General features: G+C 38.5%; 1 protein-coding gene and 1 non-coding gene across 2 annotated transcripts in view; both read left to right on the top strand.

The window, feature by feature from the left end:
* The window catches only part of LOC125230510 (nanos homolog 3-like), a 41,523-nt gene extending 26,395 nt beyond the window's left edge, over positions 1–15,128 (top strand). Inside the window, exons 4-6 of the mRNA XM_048135685.1 lie at positions 1,698–1,840; positions 3,910–4,084; positions 15,038–15,128. Coding sequence (XP_047991642.1) covers positions 1,698–1,840; positions 3,910–4,084; positions 15,038–15,057 — 338 coding nt within the window. The 3' untranslated portion in view covers positions 15,058–15,128. The remainder of the gene's footprint in view (positions 1–1,697; positions 1,841–3,909; positions 4,085–15,037) is intronic.
* Positions 15,129–19,239: 4,111 nt separating this feature from the next.
* Trnaf-gaa lies at positions 19,240–19,311 on the top strand. The gene has a single exon. It is a non-coding gene; the product is annotated as a tRNA-Phe (tRNA).
* Positions 19,312–24,293: the final 4,982 nt, after the last annotated feature.

Below are 24,293 nucleotides of genomic sequence, written 5' to 3'. Positions count from 1 at the left end.
GTGTGTCTGTTTGTTTGTCCGTCTTTCACGGCTAAACGGAGCGACGAATTGACTTGATTTTTTAAGTGGAGATGTTGAAGAGATGGAGAATGACATAGGCTACTTTTTGCCTCTTAAAAAGGTAGTATGTAATAATTATAACTACATAGTAACTCGGACTAAATCAAGCGCTCACAGCTTGATAAAACATACCAATTTAATTTGTTTACTTTTCGGCTACTCTTTATTTACTACTCGGCAATAGGGAATATTACGGCGGACGCCTGCAATTCTATTTAAAATATTTTAAGGGGTTGGGCCATTTTTTTCAAAGTTGTCCACCCCCTTTTTTTTGTTTTTGGAAATTTTTATGTGCTTTCCACTCAGAATCGCGAGCTCTTTCAATCGTAATAGGAGAAAAAAAGTGTCCCAAGGTTTTTTTCCCATTCCGTTACCATTTTTCATAGATTTTGTATGGCGGTAACGGAATGGAAGGTTCGAAAAAATGTATGGAAATCTTGGGACATTTTTTTTCTCCTATCAGGATCGAAAGAGCTCTCGATTCTTAGTATGAATCGCGTAAAAAATACCCATGTTACAAAAAAAGTGGGGTGGACAACTAATTAGGTCGAACACACTCGACATGTTTCGATCCATTTCCGAGGATCTGTTTCAAAGACCCTACAACACTCCCTTTTGAAGACCAATAGCAACGAGGGTCTATCCTTGGTAAAACCTCGGCATCCCGAGCCTCCACGGCCGGAGGGAGGAACTGACGTTGGACAAACCCGAGTAAGGTGTTTAATGCATGTTAATTATAAGATGTAATGTTTTGAAAAGAAGTGGCCCGCCGAGTTTCTTGCCGGTCCCAGCATAGTGGATACCCCACCCCCCTCCCAACTGAGGGGGGACTGAAATCTTATCGAGGCTGAGGCGTAGGGTTAGAACCGGCGTAGCTTTATTTGACGTTCATATGCGCATTGTGATATGCCTACTTGAAAAATAAATATTTCATTTTCATTTTCACTTTCAAGGGGCTGACAACACCCAACTGCGCAAAATTGATGTTACTTGCGCAGTTTTTATAAACAAACTATTAGTTTTAGTAAGGCAAGTAAATTATATGTTATTATTCACTATATTTCAACGAACATAGCCGTACTCGATACACGATTTAACGAAGTCGGCTCGATAGAAAAAAATTGCAAAGATTGGTCTCGAGTTCGTCATTTAACGGTTCTATATCGTTCAATTATTCACTTAGTTGTTGCAAAACATATTCCACAAAATAATGCATCTTTCTATTTTTTTTAAATATTTTTCCGTACTTTTCGTACCTAGCCGCCCTGTTTTGAGTGACATCGCGCTCTCACTTACTCCCATGCGAATAGACAGTGTACGCTAGCGTCAAGGTCATTGGGTGTTGTCAGCGTCGTGCGCCAGCTGCAGGCACGATACCACGTGCACTTCAGCACGTTTGTGGTGCATGTACCGCTGGACACCATCGCGAGCGCCTGTAAGGCCTGAGTGCGCGCTCATATTGTGCGTACACGCAGCGGGGCGGAGCGGCTGGTATGCATATCAAACAATTGAAGCTCAAAGAAGTGTCCTGAGTCGAGAAGCACGCTCGTCCGCCCCGCTATACGCGCCGCATCGAGCATCCAGGCCACCCAGACCCAGGCCTTATGCCTTATGCTAACCGAATGTATTATTGACAGATGAACGAGGCTACCCGAGCTACGAGGAAGTGCTGTCACTGCAACAAGCTGCGCTGCTGGGACTAACACCGCAGCAACTTATGCTGCTCATGGCATTTGTTGACACACTGCGTCGTCAGCGGCAGCGCACACAGAAACATATGGTTAGTGCACATTGATTAGTACTTGGCTATTGGCTAATCTGTCAAATATGATATAGACAGATAAGCAGCAAGAAGTGCTGATGGGGCTGACACGGGAACAACTTGAGATGATCATGGCGTTTGTTGAAAGACACAAAGATATGGTTAGTGTAAGAGTACATATCTGTGTATGTATGTACCTACTCCTAATTCCTTCAAAAAGGGCGTTATCTACAGATTGAAGGATCGACTAATATGAAATAACACAACCTGTGAAAAATAAAGCCCGCATTCGCAATAAAAATACCGTTAGCGCGATGTAGAAATTGTCACTCTTGGTGCAGCGCCATCTCTAGTGACATTTGGTAAACATGTTCGTATGAAAGTTACTCTTAGTTATTAGAGCGAGCAATCGGACTTCCTAAAAAAGGATGTTTCATACGCGTAAGGAATTTTTCCAACAGCCAAGGAGCCAATTTACTGTCCGATTCAGTAGAACTTTTGCATAAACATGAATAAATGTTAGGTAACATATATAGTATAATATTTGGATACCATAGATCTTATATATTGGGTTGGTAAGAAAGTAATGAGCGATCGATTGAATTCCACATAAAATTTTTGAGAGAGTTGTAGAATCTTCTATGGTCGAAAGTATATAAAGGGCGAGTCGCACAGTTTCTCGTCAGTCATTCACTAGCTGTCGCCGAGCTAATATAAGGAAGAAAATGGACGAATTAAAAGTGCATGTAAGGCATTGCTTACTATATGAATTTCAGTCTGGCCATTCAGCCGCCGAAGCAGTGAGTAATATATGTCAGCGTGTTGCTCCTGAAGTTGTGTCTGAGGCCACGGCGAAACGATGGTTCCAGCGGTTTCGTAGTGGCGACTTTTCATTATCAGATCAACCTAAGTCTGGTCGACCGGTGAAGATTAATGTAGCCAAATTAAAAACCTTAATTGAAGGAGATCCGAGGCTAACGAGTCGTACTCTTGCTACCGAGTTAGGCTGCTCTCATGTCACCATAGAAACACATTTACACGAGTTGGGAAAAAACTACAAATACAGTGTTTGGATACCGCACGAACTTGATAGAGATCAACTAAACCGCCGTGCCGATATCTGCATACAACTTCTGTCTTTTCGCCGCACATTCAACTGGTTGGACCATCTTATCACTGGAGATGGAAAATGGGTCTTATATATAAATCACACACGCAAACGTCAGTGGCTAGCTCCAAACGAAAAAGGAATAGAGGCACCAAAAACAGAGCCTCACCCGAAAAAAGTTATGCTGTCCGTTTGGTGGGATATTCATGGTATTATTTACTGGGAACTCCTACCAAGTGGAATGACTGTTACCGCATCAGTATACTGTAATCAGCTTGAAAATTTAAACCAAAAAATCTGTCAGAATCGTTAACAGCATGCTAAAGTTTTTTTCTTACACGACAATGCTCGCCCACACATTGCAAAAGTGACTCGGCTAAAGCTATTGGAGCTAGGTTGGAAAGTGATACCTCATCCACCGTACTCTCCAGACTTGGCACCTACGGATTACGCATTGTTCAGATCGCTAAGCAATGCCTTGAATGAAAAAAAGTTCGATGATAAAGCCCATCTACGACAGTACATAGCTGAGTTTTTTTAATCTAAACCTAAGAACTTCTTCGCCGATGCTATTCATTCTTTACCAGAACGATGGAGACAAGTAGTAGATAACGAAGGCCGTTATATTTTTGATAAATGATTAAAATAATAAATTAAATAAAAATTACAATATTGGTTATGATTCGCTCATTACTTTCTTTCCAACCCAATAATTATGATGATAGACAGAGCTTTAAGGTGTTCATTATGGCTCCTGATGAAACAATAGAACCTTATTGTGACAGGGTTCATTTTCAGTATGCGAGTTCCATTACATTACCATTACAATGGCCCGTAATGTAACTAAAATCGTTTGCGATTTCGCTCGCCGTCTAAATAGGCCCTTAGGGCTCGTCGGAATGTCTCAATGTTTAAAGAAAAGTACAGTCAGCAATTGATCTTGTATGACATTATTTCACTCAATAATATTGAATTTCAGGAATGCGCGTTTTGCAAGAACAACGGCTCCCCGGCTTCATGGTACGGGTCTCACATACTACGCGATCGTAGGCGCGTGCGCTGCCCCGTGCTACGCGCGTTGCACTGCCATCGCTGTGGCGCCACTGGCGATAAGGCCCACACGCCTAAATACTGCCCTGAGAATCTTTTCTCAGGTACGTCTATTACTCTTATCGCCTTTATAGTTTGTAAGAACTAAGACCCTGGTTTCATGATACGGGTTTAACATACTACGCAATCGTAGATGCGTACGCTGCCCTGGGTGCGTAGTCGAATGGCACAAACGCTCACGAAACGCTCGTAGATATCTATCTCTATCGTTCTTGCGTATTGGTGTGACAGAGCCAGACTACCTTTCGCGGCGTTTCGTTTTCGTTTCACGTCGTAGAAATGCCATTCGGCTACGGCACCAGTGCTACACGCTTTGCAATGCCCTCGTTGCGGTGCCACTGGTGACAAGGCACATACGCTTAAATACTGCCCTGAGAATCTTTCCTTAGGTACGTCTATTACTCTTATCGCCTTTATAATTTGCAAGAACAACGGGTCCCCGGCTTCATGGTACCTACAGGTCTCAAATACTACGCGATCGTAGGCGCGTGCGCTGCCCCGTGCTACGCGCGTTGCACTGCCCTCGCTGTGGCGCCACTGGCGGCAAGGCACATACACGCATAAGTACTGTCCTGAGAATCTGAAGAAGTCTTTATATTTGTAAGAACAACGTTACGGGTCCCTGTTTCGTGATACTTACGGCCCTTACGGGTCGTACATATTACGCGATCGTCAAACTTCAAAGCATACACTGGCCCTAGCTTTGGACTACCCCCGCCGCCATACGCCTAAATACTGCACCGAGAATCTTTTTTCTGGTATGTCTTCTACGTTCAGCTCCGAATTATGTATGTGATACGAGTACACACGTCTGTCATACTATGCGATCGCAGGGCATACGCAGTCCCCAGTAAAGTTGTCGCTCCACTGACAATAATATTCACATATTGTATAGCCACGAATCTTTTTTACGAGAAAGCTAGGTATTACATTTCTAGTCGTCTCTTAGTAAATAAATTCCACGAATTTTTGTTTTATGGCAGCTACCTCCATCAAATCCGTAAATCTCATACACGAGTTATGCCGGTAATTTGATATCCAGGTAATGAAATATTACCGGACTTAATATACCGGACCTATATCATTTTTTCGGTATTTTCAAAACGGCTTTGTGTACTTGAATGACTATGTGTATAAACCTCGTACATAACCGCTAGTTTCGAACTTCCTGTTTTATGCACTTGTATAGCAATGTATGTATGTGTCATTTAGTCTTATTAGGTTTTATTTTGCGAATAAACTATCAATAAGCGCAATCGTGCTGTCCCGTGCCTAAAGGGATCAGTGGTCATCAATCAATAAGGGCATTTTCAGTATTTGGGATCTCATTATTAGCGAAACTTAAGCGTTAAAAGTTAAAGCTAGCGAATGTTAACAAAATTAACTCGCTGTCAGTTTTGTGATGATAATTAAGCATGAAATTTCAATAAAATTATTGTTTTTGACTTCAAGGCGATACGGTAGGGGTCAATTCTAGATACAAACGCTCTCGACTGTTTCCTCCCTGGTTTTCGAAGATAGAGCAATGATTTTTTCACCACAGATTGTTATTATTTTTATCTGTGTCGGACCGTTTTGATTATTTTGATATTCTGCTTTTTAAAGACTCTTAGAGCCAATCAAAATTTTCCAAAAACGGCCTTTTTCATTGTTGCGCAAAAAAAGGTGTGATACTCAAGATTGGTAACAATTAAACAAAAAAGCTAAACGGTCCGACATAGATTATTTCATTGTCATTCAGATTCTCAAATTTCGTTCCGATTGATTAAGTTTTGAAGGAGGAAAGAGTCAAGAGCGGAACCTCGATTTTAAAGATTTTTTTTAAATATCTTTTGACTGAGTTGTTCTTAATGGATAAATTTTTTTTCGATAAATCTAGTTTGTATATTTAACTAAAATTCCCCGGTTGAAAGGGGGCTCCTTTCCATTTTAGCATTTTCGCTACCGTATCCTCTTAAGCGATAATTTACATTCAGAATGTTATAAAGTTAATTTTTAGACAGATTTTATGCTTAATTGTCGTCACAAAACTGACTGCGTAATATTTTTTGTTAAAAACTTACGCAAATTTTGGGTCCTAAATTGAAAATGCCCATAAGGACGAATTTATATTGAAAGTTCATATGACAATATTTTTATTAAATTAGACGGACCCTTTAGTACGGGAAAGCCACATTTATGCTCACTTCGGCGCCACTGAAAGGCAATCAGTTTTACATACAACCCCCAAACCGACGTGTAACAAAAATACACGTTTCCAATTTATAAACAGAGGAAAAAACAAATATGCATTATTACGATTGTCACAAAGGTGTCACGACTCAAACTCATACGTCTTCCGTTACGGAAGGCAAGTTTCATTTTGAAGGATGAGGGATTCCAATTGGTTGATAGTACAATTTTCTTGGTAGAATATTAGTTTTGAAACTCCAGTGGATCCCACATTACTGATCTTTCGAATTAATTGAGTTCTGCAGTCTGCAGCGAGACTGTGGCATTTTGTCCGACTGTCAATATCGTAGGACATTTTTCTTACAGATGGCGCTTTTTATTTAGGTACCTACAGGATAGATAGATAGATAATATTATTATTCTCATCCACAAAAAACATAAGTACTTGGCCTCGTATTTGTGAGAAGGATTTTCTCAAACCTGGTGCTTTAGCCGAATGGCATTTCTGCGACGCGAAACGAAAACGAAACGCCGCGAAAGGAAGACTGGCTCTGTCGCGCCAATACGCACGATCGATAGAGATAGCCGAATGGCATTTCTCCGACGCCAAACGAAAACGAAACGTAGTCCGGCTCTGTCGCGCCAATACGCAAGAGCGATAGGGATAGATATCTACTAGCGCTTCGTTTCGTGAGCGTTTGTGCCATTCGGCTACGCACCCAGGATACGAGTAGGATACATATTTACACCGTAACGCATGCTCACAATTATTTAAAGCGTAAACTGAACTTTTTTAGATCGTCATGTAATTAACGTGGAACTGGGTTCCAGAGTTTTGACGTCCAATCGAAAATTGCTGCGAAAATGGGTTAGGTATCTGTTATCTGCCTCACTTTACTATTACCAAGTAAATATGATTTATATAGGACTAGCTTTTGCCCGCGGCTTCACTCGCGTTAGAAAGAGACAAATAGTAGCCTATGTCACTCTCCATCCCTTCAACTATCTCCACCTAAAAAATCACGTCAATTCCTCGCTCTGTTTTGCTGTGAAAGATGGATAAACAAACAGACACACACACTTTCCCATTTATAATATTAGTATGGATCGACAATCTTCAATATCTGGGCAACCGAGCTTCGCTCGGTTCTGTTTCGTATCCTTGACATGTGTCGCCATCTAGTTCAAAAATGAATAGTACCTACATCGAGCGAAAGAATTCTCAGCCTTAACAACACAACTACTCCACACGAGATGGCGCGCATTTCGCCACAAAAACTCAAATAGTGTATTTTTCTATTCGTTTTAGCCTTGACCTGTGTCGCCATCTAGTGTTTGCAATAAATAGTACTTACATCAACCGAAAGAATTCTGTCTTAACAGTACAACTACTGCACACGAGATGGCGCGCGAAGAAAAACGCACGAAAACTCTAAAATTCGCGTTTTCCGGGACCTAAGGATAAGTTAGACCGATTTTTCACCCCCAAAAACCCCCACATAACAAATTTCTGCGAAATCGTTAGAGCGGTTTCCGAGATCGTCAGTGTAAATAAATATATATATAAATAAATAAATAAATAAATAAATAAATATACAAGAATTTCTCGTTTAAAAGTATAAATAAGATAATAATAATATTTTGTATTGTTTTGTATGTGGTTTTGTATTTTACTTTTATAATCATATTATAAAAAAACCTAGCCTAAGAATTAAAATGAATAAAGAGGAATAATAATAAAGAGGAATAAAATTAAGCAACAACAGGCGGTCTTATCGCTAAAGAGCGATCTCTACCAGACAACCTTCGGGTAGTAGAGATCAATGTAACGGAGAAATATAAGGGTAGCAAAAAATAAGTGGTGTGAGAGAGAAAAAAAAACCAGCACAAGTAACTACGTAGAAATATACATACTAATATAAGTTATATAGATATACATACATACATATACATACATACTAAAGAATCGTACCTCAAATTTTTTGCGCCACCTTTTAAATACTACACTGGTGATGCCTACAATTTTTAGGGTTCCGTAGTCAACTAGGAACCCTTATAGTTTCGCCATGTCTGTCTGTCCGTCCGTCCGTCCGTCCGTCCGCGGATAATCTCAGTAACCGTAAGCACTAGAAAGCTAAAATTTGGTACCAATATGTATATCAATCACGCCAACAAAGTGCAAAAATAAAAAATGGAAAAACATGTTTTATTAGGGTACCCCCCCTACATGTAAAGTGGGGGCTGATATTTTTTTTCATTCCAACCCCAAAGTGTGATATATTGTTGGATAGGTATTTAAAAATGAGTAAGGGTTTACTAAGATCGTTTTTTGATAATATTAATATTTTCGGAAATAATGGCTCCTAAAGGAAAAAAAAGTGCGTCCCCCCCTCTAACTTTTGAAACATATGTTTAAAAAATATGAAAAAAATCACCAAAGTAGAACTTTATAAAGACTTTCTAGGAAAATTGTTTTGAACTTGATAGGTTCAGTAGTTTTTGAGAAAAATACGAAAAACTACGGAACCCTACACTGAGCGTGGCCCGACACGCTCTTGGCCGGTTTTTTTTTTTCACAAAGTATGTATGTACCTAGTACCTACATACAATATTGACGTGATATCATGATATTAAAATATTTAAAATAAAGAAATATATATTACTAGCTTTTGCCTGCGGCCGCGTCTTCGCTCACGTTAGAAAGAGACAAATAGTAGCCTATGTCACTCTCCATCCCTTCAACTATCTCCACTTAAAAAGTCACGACAGTTCGTCGCTCCGTTTTGTCGTGAAAGACGGACAAACAAACACACACATACACTTTCCCATTTATAATATTAGTATGGATTTGTTGTTATAAAAAATAAAAACACGCAACAGCGCCATCTAGTTTTATCCCTAAAATGCCCATACATTTCAGGGGTACGCTTTTTTCTATGGGCTTTGTCAGTCTCGGTATATATTTATCATCCTTGCTACTATTACTCTAGCATAGACAATAGCGATAAAGACAAGGATAAAATACGTCGTTTTTAGGGTTCCGTAGTCAACTAGGAAATGAAATGAAATGAAATGAAATATTTTATTAGTAACATAATGTTATAGGTCGCAAAGAAAGTATCAAATATTATCATAGATATACACTTAATAGGTACATATATTATTTTTTTTTTTTTTTTTTACAATGTGGGGGGCAGATTAAAGAAATTGCCGTAATCATAAAAATTGTTCTTCTGGAGCCATTCCTTCAATTTTAGTTTAAATAGCGCAACGGAAGCTGCATTTCTTACCGTATCAGGTAAACGGTTGTAGACGGAGGGCCCTGCGTAGTATACAGACCGTTCTGACTTGGCGAATTTGTGCGCATCTGACACCAGTCTCCTCGAGTTCTTGTTGCTGCGCAGGTTGTAGTTGGAATTTATTCCCTTGCGCTTGAATACATCCAGATGTAGGTGAGTAAACACCTGGTATAAGTATAAACAAGGCAAGGGCAAGATCTGAAATTCGCGGAATAGCAACCGAACTGAGGCGTCCGCTGGCAAGTCGGCCATCGCTCTTAAGGCTCTTTTTTGCATGGAAAACACTCTCTGCCATTCTGAGGCACGACCCCACAATTCGGTGCCGTATGTGAGCAGAGAGTGCACCGTTGCGAAATAGCACTCGCGCACCGCGGCTCGCCCGGCTGTTCGCGCAAGCCGCCGCAGCGCGAAGCACGCGCTTCCGAGCCGACTGCACAGCTCGTCCAAGTGCGTCTCCCACACTAGGGCCCTGTCGATGTGGAATCCCAGTAGGCGTGTGCAGGTCGCTTGCTGTATAGGGGCATCGCCTGCACACACTTTGTGGTTTTGACTCGAGTGGCCATTCAGTCTGATCATCATAAAGCTTGTTTTTTCCTTGTTTAATGCCAGACCGTTTGATTTAAACCATTCGTGTAGTTGCCCTACGGTGTCATTCAGGGCTGTGCACAACTCATATTCAGATGGAGCGCTGACCACTGCTGTGACGTCGTCGGCATACATAAATATGCTGGCGTTTTTTATCGCCTGCGGGAGATCGTTTAATAACAAGCTAAACAGGGTATTCGATAGGCAAGATCCCTGCGGTACGCCCATCAGGTTTTTCATCTCCGCAGACGAGACTTGTCCGCCTTCGCCGACGACCGTCTGGGTTCGGTTCGTCATGAAGGACATCAGCAGGCTCAGGGCCGGGCCTCTGATCCCACAATGTGCGAGCTTGGTCGCGACGAGCGAGTGGTCGGCGGTATCGAACGCGCGCGACAGGTCACAGCATACAACCGCCACGTGACGGCTCTCCTCGCGCGCGCGTACCACGTCGTATACTACGTCGCGCACCAGGTCAGTGGTGGATCGTCCTTGCCGGTATGCATACTGACGGTCCGATAAGACGTTTTGGGGGAGCCAGTACTCTAGCAGTCTATTGTTAATCCCAACTTCGAGCCATTTGCTAGGGGCTGGTACCAGCGATATTGGACGGTAGGACTTCATGATGGATTTAGGTCCTTTTCCTTTGTACAGTGGACGTATCTTTACTTTTTTAAAGCTGTCCGGATACTTCCCTAACTGCATGCAGTTGTTAAATAGATTCGAGAGAATGAAACTGATAGCCGGACTGGCGTGTATAAGAAGGCTAGCGGATAGACCGTAAATATCTGTGCTGTTTTTCGATGCAATCGAGGTTTTAGATATTTTTTCGATTTCCGTCGGAACCCTTATAGTTTCGCCATGTCTGTCTGTCCGTCCGTCCGTCCGTCCGTCCGTCCGCGGATAATCTCAGTAACCGTTAGCACTAGAAAGCTGAAATTTGGTACTAATATGTATATTAATCACGCCAACAAAGTGCAAAAATAAAAAGTGGAAAAAAATGTTTCGTTAGGGCAGGGTCCCCTACATGTAAAGTGGGGGCTGATATTTTTTTTCATTCCAACCCCAACGTGTGTTATATCGTTGGATAGGTATTAAGAAATGAATAAGGGTTTACTACTATCGTTTTTTGATAATATTAACAGTTTCGGAAATAATCACTCCTAAAGGAAAAAAAAGTGCGTCCCCCCCTCTAACTTTTGAACCATATGTTTAAAAATATGAAAAAAATCACATAAGTAGAACTTTATAAATACTTTCTAGGAAAATTGTTTTGAACTTGATAGGTTCAGTAGTTTTTGAGAAAAATACGGAAAACTACGGAACCCTACACTGAGCGTGGCCCGACACGCTCTTGGCCGGTTTTTTTACGTATTATTTTCGCGAAAGCCTCCGGGATTTCGATCGAACTATGTACAACGAACTACGGCGTAATCTGTTTCAATTATGATATTGAACAGGTATACACGTGCTTTACTATACAATTTATGATATTGCTTTATAAGTATTACTAGCTTTTGCCCGTGGCTTCACTCGCGTTAAATTTGAAAATTGCGGAATGCTCCATACAAACTCCCCCCCCCCTCACCCCATTTTAGTAAAGTGGGAGGTTAGAAAGAGACAAAAAGTAGCGTATGTCACTTTCCATCTCTTCAACTATCTCCACCTAAAAAATCAAGTCAATTCGTAGCTCCGTTTTGCCATGAAAGACGGACAAACAAACAGACACACATACTTTCCTATTCATAATATTAATATGGATTAGTTTGTGAGAGCCGTAAGAGGTAAAATCACCGTCTAAAAAATGTCTTCAATTTCCATTCTAACGGGTGCTTTAAAAAAAAACGTCAAAATAATGTAAGAAATTGATAATTTTAGTCGATCAAATACTACACTTTCCGTTATCTAATAGATATATTCAATTCAAGTTTAAATTAGGTAGGACATCTTTCCCATCACGGAACAATGGTATTCCGGACCTTTGGGAGGCGTGCGCGGGGCCGAAGCCAACGCGTAGAGGCCCTTTCGACACTTTAATGAAATGTAAGGGGTACACCGAGCGGATGTTGCCCTTGCCCGTATCATGGGACACACGCAGAGGCAACACCCGCCAGGGTGTAAGGACTATTTGAGAGTTAATGGAATCTAAAATGAACTGGTCTATTTTGATGAAAGTGATGGAATAAATACTGGGCTATGGATAAAAAACCGGACGCCTTATTATTATCTTGATTCTTATCAGACTGGATTTTTAAAAATGAATTTTTCTATGATGCACGTTTAGGAAAACCCGCTTGTAGAGCTGAGTGAGTCGATCTTGTTTATAAAATTTGAACAATTTTGAATACTGAATACTGATACTTTGAAAACTGATAAATTTATAATACGTATAGCCTGTAATCTTCTCAGACCATATTTTTAGGGTTCCGTACCAAAAAGGTACAACAGGAACCCTTATGGTGCGACTCTGTCCGTCTGTCTGTCCGTCTGTCACATTCCTAAATATCTCGAGAACTACTAATGCTATCAACTTGAAATTTGGAATAGTTGTGAACATTGTGAACCTCTACAAATAGAAGGTTTAATTTTTTTAAATTTATTAATTTTAATTGTAGAAAATGGCCAAAATGAAAGGGGGGCAAACTGTAAATTTCAAGTTACTAGGTCAAGTGGGGTATCGTTAGAAAGAGCTCAAATTGAACGTAAATAAACTATTTTTTATATTTTTTTTGTTGTGGAAAAAAAAATTTTGAAGGAAAATGTAAAAAAAAATACCGTTCCCCCCCTTATCTCCGAAGTTTACCAACGAAAAATTATGAAAATTTTAAGAAACATTGATTTTATGCTAAATATTACAGGAAAAATATAATCGTGTTTGTATCTTGAAAACTTTTTTTTTAATTCACATAAAACTTTTCAGATTTTTACTTTTAATTTACCCACCTTTGCGGATGTATATATTACTTCAAATTAATACGAGATATTACTTAAATTATCTTCTTTCCAATAAAGTAAAAATTGTTTAAATCGGTTAACATTACAAAAAATAATCCCTGAAAAACCAACATACTATGGTCGCGGAAATTAGTTAGCGAATTCACCGAGAGATGGCGCTATACACAATAATGCTCATTAGTACCTATACTTTTGTCTTCTAGTCAAGTCGTTAGAGTTATGTGAAAACATGAGAATATTTTAACTGGGGAGTTTGAAAGTTTGTACGGAACCCTCGGTGGGCGAGTCCGACTCGCACTTGACCGGTTTTTAGGGTTCCGTAGCCAAAATGGCAAAAACGGAACCCTTATAGTTTCGTCATGTCCGTCTGTCCGTCTGTCCGTCTGTCCGTCTGTCCGTCTGTCACAGCCGATTTACTCGGAAACTATAAGTACTACAGTGATGAAATTTGATGGGAATATGTGTTGTATGAACCGCTACAAAATTATGACACTAAATAGTAAAAAAAAAGAATTGGGGGTGGGGCCCCCCATACATGTAACTGAGGGATGAAAATTTTTTTTCGATGTACATACCCGTGTGGGGTATCAATGGAAAGGTCTTTTAAAATGATATAAAGTTTTCTAAAAAACATTTTTCTTAAAGTGAACGGTTTTTGAGATATCAGCTCTCAAAGTCGTAAAAAGTATGTCCCCCCCCCTCTATTTTTATAACTACGGGGTATAAAATTCTAAAAAAAATAGAGGTGATGCATGCTAATTAACTCTTTCAACGATTTTTGGTTTGATCAAAGTATCTCTTATAGTTTTTGAGATAGGTTATTATATTTGCTGCTACGGAACCCTTTGTGCGCGAGCCCGACTCGCACTTGGCCGGTTTTTTTTTATTTAGGTTTTGAAGAATAGTATAAACGAGGCTAAGACATTTTTTTTTCAGAAATTACCTAAAATTAAGTGACAGTTTCTTTGAAAATCTACACAACACGTCCAAATTATTTTCATATGTATTTTTGGCAATTTTTTGAAAACTAGCCTTCACCGTCACAATTATTACCACTTCTAGACATTTTCTCATAATTCAGATCGATATAAACACTGTATGATAGATCAACATCAAAGTCGAAGTTAGCGTAAACGCCATGCCAGGTTCTCTAAATGGCCGCCATACACATCCTAAACTTTATTTTTTACAAATAATAGTGGCTAGACTATGTCCAGATATTCTGCTTTGTTGATCATATTGTACTTGAAGTTCGCACCGTACAATTTTTGTTCGCAATTGTATCGTCTTGTACGCAATTTGTGAATTTTCTAGTAGCATTTGTCCAAAATCGTAATTGGTACTCGGGAGGATTAAGGATTATTTGTTAGACTAAGTAGAAAAAGATATTTGTAAACTAATTGCAAAAGACCTTTCATTTGATATCAGTATCACACACGGTATGATTAAGCTCTCGCTTGCGATTTCACTAATTTTCACATGAAAGCCCTCTCATGGGAATATTATTTAGGTCAAGCTTAAATCAATTTTTATTAAGCAGAAACGTCTGCTAACGATTCTAAACATTTTTATATTAAAGGAAAAAATGGAAAAATTTTTACGCTTCCGGCGCTTAAAGCTTAAATCATTTCTATAAGTAACCAGTGTCTTTTAACTCTTGAATTAAAAAAACTAAATTTAATGGCTGAACAAGTGAATGAAAACCTTTACTACTTGCTAACGTTATAATTTTTTTATGTTTTTTACTTGTGCCGTTAGATTAGATACTAAACACTAATTTTTATGATATTCTTAAGGTTATCTTACTCTTATTAATTCCTTAAGTATGTATGAAAACGAAAACATTTTATTTAACAAAAAGCGATATATGACGGCACCGATATGTTAGAAACCAGAGTTTTAAGTCCAGAAATGAATAAAAATAACAGCCTTTTCCCCCGGGAGAGAGAATAATCAGTGTTAATTAAAATTAATATTTCTTTGTTACAGATTCATGGAGTTGCCCTTGAATGACGTTGTCAGAACTTTGGGAAGATTACACCATTTTCCAGAAAATAAATTACATTTTAAGTACCTCTTCTTTGAATCTTTGAATTATTTCAAATATTCAAAACGATCCCCAAACGGCAAAGGAAACGTTAGTCTGTTTCATTTCGAGGATTTACTTTATAAATGTCTAAAATATTAAATTAAAGTTTAATCATAAAACAAAACCAATCAGGAGAAGGCATTTCAATTTCTATATAAAAGCTTATTGTTTATAGTCCGGCGGCAAACAGAATTATACTTTACCTGATACCTACATAATAGGAAATGAAATTTTGGGACCATTTTGAAGCTTCAAGTGTTGTTGGTTGGCTTCTGGGCATTTTAGCTGAAAACAATCGGTAATAAAACTAATAAAGTACACGATCAGAAAATACTTCGCCGTCAAATACCATGAAATAGTCGATAGAGAACTTTTGAGGACAAAAGTGGTCGCCCAAATCTTCTGCCCAGCAAACATTTTAGGTAAAAATATCGATAAAACTACCTATTATAGGTCGCAAATCTGACAGTGACCAAAATGAGTTACCTCGAATCGACCTCGAATCCACGTGGAGTCGACCAAAGTGGGGAAAAAAAGCACGTGCCGGCTACGTCGACTCCACGTAATTTAAGTAATTGCGACCTAATGGTCGCCACTTAGGTGATTCTTGCGACGTGGAATCGACGTCGACACGACGTGCCATGGGTTGTAATGTACTAAATTGGTAAGACTTACCATTTTTCAACGTTATTTCAACGTGGTTTTTACCATTAAATTACTAAAAAAGGTTATTTTTTTACGAGGTATTATGCAAAGAAAGAGACAAACATATTACGAGAGTATTTTCTTTTCGCTCACAAAAAATGTCTGGCTAAAAATCTAACTTGAGTTTTGCAACGAGAATGGCGGCCATTACTTTACGTAAACTAATTACCTATTTAGGTCGATTACGCAGGAATTATACGATGAAATCTTGTGCGCTGAAAAATTTCTCGTGCAGTATGTTAGGTTTTTATTCAAAAGTACTGATGGGCTTTCGAAATACTTAAGTATTACTTATTTTAAAGCTCATAAATAGTATGTATTGCTTGTAAATAGGTTTGGTAATTTTGTGTTCGGTGTTTGTAATTATATTAACTTAACTATATATATTTTTATCATATAAATGACAATAAAAACACCGTTAAATGTTATCGTTTTAGTATTACAACATACCTATAATATGCAATTTACAATAACACCGTCTGATTGTAAGAAAACAAAATGTCGGCTCGACTAAGAAGTTAAATATACCTAAAAATACGACGTAATGGTATTTAAGTCAATTTTACGTAATATACACTTAATTCTACGACCTAATGGTGTCGAGTAACCATACAAGGTCAAAACGACCGCCATCATGACTAATGCTTCGACCATCGTGTCGCAAGACAGTATTTTGTTTGACAGCGCGGACGTAGGTTGCGTGCTAACGATTAGACGTGCCAAAGATAAATATTACGCATAGTGGTTTCCCAATAGGTAAGTTATATGTGACAATTGATTTTGAAACGTTTTCGGGTGTTTTTAGGGATCAACATAATACCTGATTTGATGAATGTTTGCTTAGTTTAAAACATATCAACGCGCTTCACGCGTGTATGTAATAAAATTACATAAATATTTATTTTTAATTGACTCCAATTTTGGTTTTAGGTTTTTATTATTGCAATATGTCATATAAGATAGTGGCCACCCCGTCCCGAAGGGGACTGGAAATAACGCTTTGCCCTTCAGCATGGGAGGAGAACGGCGTTCTGTCGTGGCCTCCTACGATGGTGAGCCGGCTACTGAAAGATGCGGAAAGTTATCCGGAACCACACTGGACGAAGTACAAGTGTGTTCCAAAGAAATGCGGCATCAGTACATATCAAGAGGCGTTGGAATGGGAGAAAGCCTTCCAAAATTCGGACACCGACGCAGAGTCTGAGTAAGTACTGTAATCCATACTAATATTATAAATGCGAAAGTAACTCTGTCTGTCTGTCTGTCTGTCTGTCTGTCTGTTACGCTTTCCCGCTTAAACCTCGCAACCGATTTTGATGAAATTTGGAACAGATAATCTTTAGACCCTGAGGCAGAACATAGGCTACTTTTTATTTCGAAAAAAAGGGATGAAGGGGTTGCAAAAGAGGTTGAAAGTTTGTATGGGATTTCTTAATTTTAAATGATAAAACCATGAAACTTTATATTTTAGCACTTGATAAGAAATCATTAAACATATATTTAAAGTCACATACAGGTCGAACGCGATTAATTAACATTATTTTTACCTTTAAAATAAACATGGTGGGAAATAAACATTAACTAAAAGCGGGTAGATTACTTTTATTTGTCTACCCCGAACATTTATATAAATTAATATCGGGTAGTTTTGTGTTGTTTACATCGCCGGTGACATTTTGCTGGGACGTCAGGATTCCGCGACCACGGCCAGTGCAACCTGGCCGAAACGTTGGGGAAAAAGGTAAAAATAATGTTAATTAATCGCGTTCGACCTGTATGTGACTTTAAATATGTGTACAAAGCGCGAGAACTTAAAGTGTTATATCATTAAACATCTTGATAAGGGATAGGGATAGGGATAGGGATAGCGATAGGGATAGCGATAGGGATAGCGATAGGGATAGCGATAGGGATAGCGATAGGGATAGGGATAGCGATAGGGGTAGCGATAGCGATAGCGTTAGCGATAGGGATAGCGATAGTGATAGCGATAGCGATAGCGATACGGATACGGATAATATGGGTATCGTTAGAGGGATACGGATAATCGGTCGGCGGTCTCTTACAATCAATGTGCTCTAAGACGATCGTTGTTTGCTTGCTTGAAGATAACGTTTGCGATAAGTATAAGCAAAATGTAAAAAATTGTAAGGGATAATAGAAAAAAGTACTTTTTACCCACCGATCATAGTGTCTAAATACGGGCTATGTGGGATGTTTATAAAGGTTTCCCCAGCGTATATAGAATTACCTACGCTGTGGTCGATGTGTAATATTTCTACAATCATTGCAAGCAAAAGTACATTATGTGCAATCGAAATAATCGCAGATAAATATACCTACAGAGAAACCTACGGTCCCTACTGATCCAAATGAAAATCTTAATGAATACTTTTATTACGCGGGCGAAGCCGCGGGTAAAAGCTAGTTTACCTATAATTTTAGAACTAAACGGGACTTAATCGCGTAAACACTTACTTTTACTAAAATTATGAGTGTAAATCGTGTTAGTTTAAATAAATTTACCTGTAATTTCTCCATATCTAAATTAAAAGTGGAGTACCACAAGGTTCAGTCCTAGGCCCGGTGCTTTACATACTGTACACAGTTGACCTTCCACAGCGCATCAAGTGCAGTATTAGTACTTTTGCGGATGATACTAAGATATTTTCTAACCCATTTGTTGACTATAACCAACTACAAAGTGATCTAGATGCCATAGCAAGCTGGTCTAAAGAATGGTTAATCAATATGCTAGAGAAAGTCCAACGTAGCTTCACTAAACTGCCAAGACAACTTAAAAACAAGCCATATGAGGAAAGGCTAAAAGAACTAAAGCTCACTACTCTAAAAGACCGCAGAGAACGTGGGGATTTAATAGAGACATTCAAAATACTAACTGGACATTACGACCTCAAGGAATTTCAAGAGATATTCAAGCGTAATAACAACACTCGTTTGAGAGGTCACCTCTTAAAGCTAGAGAGAGATAGATCTCACAGTAACCCTTATAAATACTTTTTGAGCAATCGAGTAGTGAGATCTTGGAACAAACTCCCAGAAGACGTGGTCTCAGCACAAAATGTGAATCAGTTTAAAAATAGACTAGACAAGCACATCACATCTACAACTAGGCTATGATTACTGTCACAATGATCACTGGATACAGGCTATATCAGTTCTTTAACTGCCTGCCTGCTTATTAAATAATAATAAAATAATAATAAAAAAAATAAACGTAAGTTTTACGCGATTAAGTCCCGTTGTAATTTAATAATTTATAAATCAAAAAACTTCTTGAAGAGAAGATTAATAGTTATTTGTTTTACAAGGGGCCTTCGTGCCTTGAAACCCTCGCAACGCTCAAGATTAGGTGAAATTTGCGAGGTCCGGCGCGGCTTCCGTAGCTCAATTGGTTAAGAGCACTGCACGAAATGCGAGGGTGCGGGTTCAAGTCCCGCCGGAAGCGTAAATTTTTCCATCTTTTTACGGTTATTTTCATTAGACATATGTATTAACAAAAAACATAAAGGTAATCACGGTCTATATCCCGGTTAACATAAGTCTAATAATAATATTATTTCATTGCAAGTTTGAGAAAAGCAGCTCTGTTTGTGTATATGCTGCTACAAAACAAGCAAATCCTTGTTTCTTCGGCGTCTGCAGTCTGTACTACCTGTATGTTAAACACATTCTAATATCCCTACCGACAATATATAACAACCGACAACCTATATATATATATATATATATATATATATATATATATATATATACAGATGTAGTGCGAGAAGGGTTTTCTTCGCATTTTTCTGGAAACTTTCGTATTTGTCATGCTAGTGCAGTCAATGTCAGTACATCTCGTACTGAGACTGACTGAAATAGCATGACACGTTCGTACGTTTCCGTAAAAGCTCGGCCACACATGCGCGTTTTGAGACCGTAGGCGGAGCGTTAGCGGAGCGCATTGATAGCGGTGCGCCGGAGGAACGCGGGCGTCCGCTGGGCGCAACGCCAGCGTCCGTCCGGCGCACCGCTATCAATGCGCTCCGCTAACGCTATGCTATCAAAACGCTTTATTTTATAATATATAATAATTTTATCAGCGCATTCCTAATCACATTTTAGGACTAAAATGTTACCCCATTGTAATAGTATTTTATGCAACCGGAGTTTAAAGGAGGTCAAAAAAGACGAGTGGCGTGGGTAACAATTTGAGGCGAAGCCGAAAATTGTTAATAAAGACGCCACGAGTATTTTTTGACTCAGTTAAACACCGTTGCATACAATACTTTTTCTACGACCATGCACTTAGTTTTTAATAGTTTTCTAGAATAACTTTCGTGAAATTCACACTGTTTCCTGTATTTTGACGCGGCGATTTGCACTGCCAGCGCTCGACCCAGCTGCCCAGAAATGCCTAGTTAAAATCTTTCGGGTTCCTCATGTTCCACCGTGTATAATATGAGTCGCTGTATGTAACTACTACCCACTAATAAGTTTTTTTCTTTTTAGGTAAAGCATTTCAGTTCTTTTGTAGGGGCTGATGGTCAAGGAAGAGGAGATATTCTTGGCAAAAAAATGGCGGAACAAATTATGACCAGGGATTTAATGACAAAAATGTCTTGGACCGGAATATCAAGAACGGCAGACTTCCAAAGGAAGTTCGCGTTTCAATCTTTGGAAAACGTAGTAAAGCTCTTTTTTAATGTGTTGATTAATTTTTTTCTTCATGTATAATTTTTTTTAGATGTACTTTGACACTTAGAGACTCTATATATCTCTAACATCTCTTATTAATAATCATAATAGCTTTGTACTTTGTATAATTTCTTGTGTTAATATATTTTTTTTTTTATGAATACTTTTGCTTATTAAATTGTATCTTGTTTTTTTAATGCATGTTAATTATAAGATGTAATGTTTTGAAAAGAAGTGGCCCGCCGAGTTTCTTGCCGGTCCCATAGTGCATACCCTCCTCCAACTGAGGGGGGACTGAAATCTTCTCGAGGCTGAGGCGTAGGGTTAGAGCCGGCGTAGTTTTATTTGACGTTCATAAGCGCATTGTAATATGCCTACTTGGAAAATAAATATTTCATTTCATTTCATTTCAAAGCAGACTCCAGGTGGTCTCATGACAAAAATGAAAAACAACGACATGCCATCTACGTTGAACATTAGTTCAATACTGGATATTGCATTTAAATCCATATCCGATAAAGATTTTTTTAAGCAATTGCTTACGCCTTGGTACCAAAACTTTCCTTGGCCCATTGGCTCTATAAAGACATCGTCAGTCTTCAGTAGAGCTCGCCCGTCTTTAGGCAATTTAAAACCATATTTACTCAGTACAGCTAACAAGTCGTTTAAAGATGACTTGGTGGGTTTGTGCTGTACTGTCCATTCTCTTAGGTCTTCCACAAGTTTCATATTTAAATAATCTTTATTTGTCACATACTCATCTCCAGAATCTTCATTTTCTGATTCCTTGTTTGAACAGATTTCTTCATCGTCGCTCTTCTCATCTATATTATCAGATGGCAAAAAATCCTTGCTTGTGTGTGTGGTATCAGGATCAGAAGAAAGAAACACACAAAGTAGATACTCCTTGAAAACCGGATGTAGAAGCCAATTCACAATTTATTTCTTCTGATGTTTCACTCTGAACGTCCTTATAATTAGCCTTAGCCTTAGCCTTCTTAATCTTCCTATAATAACTACTGGAATGTCTATATTTTTTTTTCTCTTTGGCCATTGTTAACACAACACAACTTTTGATTTAAAAAAACCGAAATAACTATGGAGTATATACGTCCTATTTCACGGAGAAATGACTTATTTGTGAGTAAAAATAACTTGATCTGAGGTCGCCTCGCAAACGTCGACTTATTGGTTATTTTTTAGGGTTAATTTGACTATTAGGTAAATCTAAATGAAACCTTATGGTAATATTAGTACCTTACAAGTATTTATAACTTTATGGTCTAAATTTGGTCTCTCAAGAAGGTAATATTTACTACGAAATTGGTAGCAAAAGCGACTTAAATCGATAAACTAAAGGTCCCCAGTTTAAGAAAAAATTACGTCGCATATACACCTAATATGGACGTACAAGTAAATATGAACAATTGGTCGAGTTTCGAAGTTAATTTTACCTTATATTTTGCTCATAATCAACCTTTAAGTTTGTGACCTTATGGTGCTTTGATGAAGGGAAATTTACGTTTCAATGGCTCTATATTTTTACCCAGAAGTATAAATGTACGAGATGTGAATTTATGTGGTGCGTATGATGTAATTTTTACCTAAATTAGTAATATATTCTAGAGCATGGGTAAAAGCACTTAGAATGTTTGCTGGGTGTGGGCAGGTTTCTGAGTCCGACCTTATTTACCCTGGGACAGATAATTTTGGTAGGTACGCTTACATCAAACGTGCTAGGTATATATGTCTTAACATACAGTGAATTCATCTTTACTTGTCCAATCATTTAAATAATCAAAACGTCAAATATGGTCAAAGACAATTACTGTATTATCATCAGAAGATTTTCAATTTTACGTCACACAATACGAGTGTCTATGTTAAAAGTTAAATTTAATTCGTTTTCGTCACATTTGCAACAATCCTGTGAGGCTAGTTTTTATTTTATTTTATTTTTCTTTATTGGGGAAAAAAACAGATACAGGCCAATAATATTTACAGACAAGTTATAAAATCTTACTTATAGCCTCCTAACACAATTCCAGTAGTTTTATGGGACAGCATTGTGATCGGAACTAATTAACTAACTTATACTAAGACTTAAACTTAACTTAACTTCAGTATTCATTTAACATTAATACAAAAAAGAACATTAAAATATAAAAGAATATTAAAATATTTATTGATATTAAAACGTAAAGAAGTCGGTTAAAAAAATTGATAAATAATTGTAGTTAAGCCAAGCTATACAAACTGAAATGTTAATATCGATCGTTCATAATGATAAGTTGTCATCCCAACATTACGATTCTAGGCCTAGACTTCATAATGTCAGGAGTTTTTAATGTCATCTGTACGTAATTGCAATTATTGATGAATATCTGTTTAAAAATGATATTTTTCAGTGGTTTTTTTATTGATTTCAATACCTACTTTGTAAGTTTCTTTAAGTAAGTATATAATAATAACATTTTAAGTGATGATTAATGTGTAATTCTAGAGAAAAGTGAGATAATGTTTTCGATCAGTGTTTGTTTACATGATTGGACAAGTAAAGGTGAATTAACTGTATGTACCTACACTATGATAATTGATAACTTGATTTAATCTTAGGTATACTTATGATGATTCTGAAGGCAAATGATACGGAATAGGAATTTCTTATGTAGTTCCTTTGATCTCCTAAAGGTCAATCACTGCTAACCCACAAAATACAAACAATACATAATATCAAAATAGATTGCTGACAACGTCCTTTCCGCTCCGTATTTCCGATCTCTTTGTATATGACGGATTAACCCTAGGAGTCACTCCCACGGTCAACTCAAAGCAATCATTCAGGGAATCAATAGATCTCATTCAAAAAAGGGTGGAACGTGTGTCTTTATACAATAACAGGTAAATTGGACCAATTTCGTGAAAATATCCTTCTTAGAATTGGAATTGTGGCATGCTTAACGAGTAGGCTATGAGTATAAGTGAGAGCGTGTAAGCGGAGAGCGATTTTTTGTTTGAGTTATTATTTTCTGCTAGATCGAAAGAGCTCGTACAGAGACTGCGTAAGATAAGCAGAAAACCAGGCAGGCAATTATGGTCGCGCGATAAATGATAAAACATCTGGCCGTTCCTATCGCACTTACTAATAGTGCGATAGGGACGGCCTGGCCCCGTAGCCGAATGGCATTTCTCCGACGCCAAACGAAAGCGATACGCCGCTGGCTCTGTCGCGCCAATACGCAAGCGCGATAGAGATAGATATCTACTAGCGCTTCGTTTCGTGAGCGTTTCGTGAGCGATTGTGCCATTCGGCTAGCCACCCTGATATTTTATCGTCTATCGCGCGACCATGCTACCCGTGCAGGCGGTTTAGCACAAGTTGCGCTGTCGCGCGCGAGTCGATACATCAAGCGCGACTTCAGGTATAAATATAAATAAATATTATAGGACATTCTTACACAGATTGACTGAGGCCCACGGTAAGCTCAAGAAGGCGTGTGTTGTGGGTACTCGGACAACGATATATATAATATATAAATACTTATATACGTAGAAAACATCCATGACTCAGGAACAAATATCTGTGCTCATCACACAAATAAATGCCCTTACCGGGATTCGAACCCGGCACCGCGGCGTAGCAGGCAGGGTCACTACCGACTGCGCCAGACCGGTCGTCAAAGGACTCACGGACGAGAGTGCCAGTTGTGCTAGACCGCCCTGAATGGTATACGATAGCCAACGAAATTG

The sequence above is a fragment of the Leguminivora glycinivorella genome, chromosome 10, assembly GCF_023078275.1.
Source record: "Leguminivora glycinivorella isolate SPB_JAAS2020 chromosome 10, LegGlyc_1.1, whole genome shotgun sequence".
NCBI classification, from domain to species: Eukaryota; Metazoa; Arthropoda; class Insecta; order Lepidoptera; family Tortricidae; genus Leguminivora; species Leguminivora glycinivorella.
Note: the sequence above shows the minus strand (reverse complement) of the source record. Positions and strands in the feature narration are given on the sequence as shown.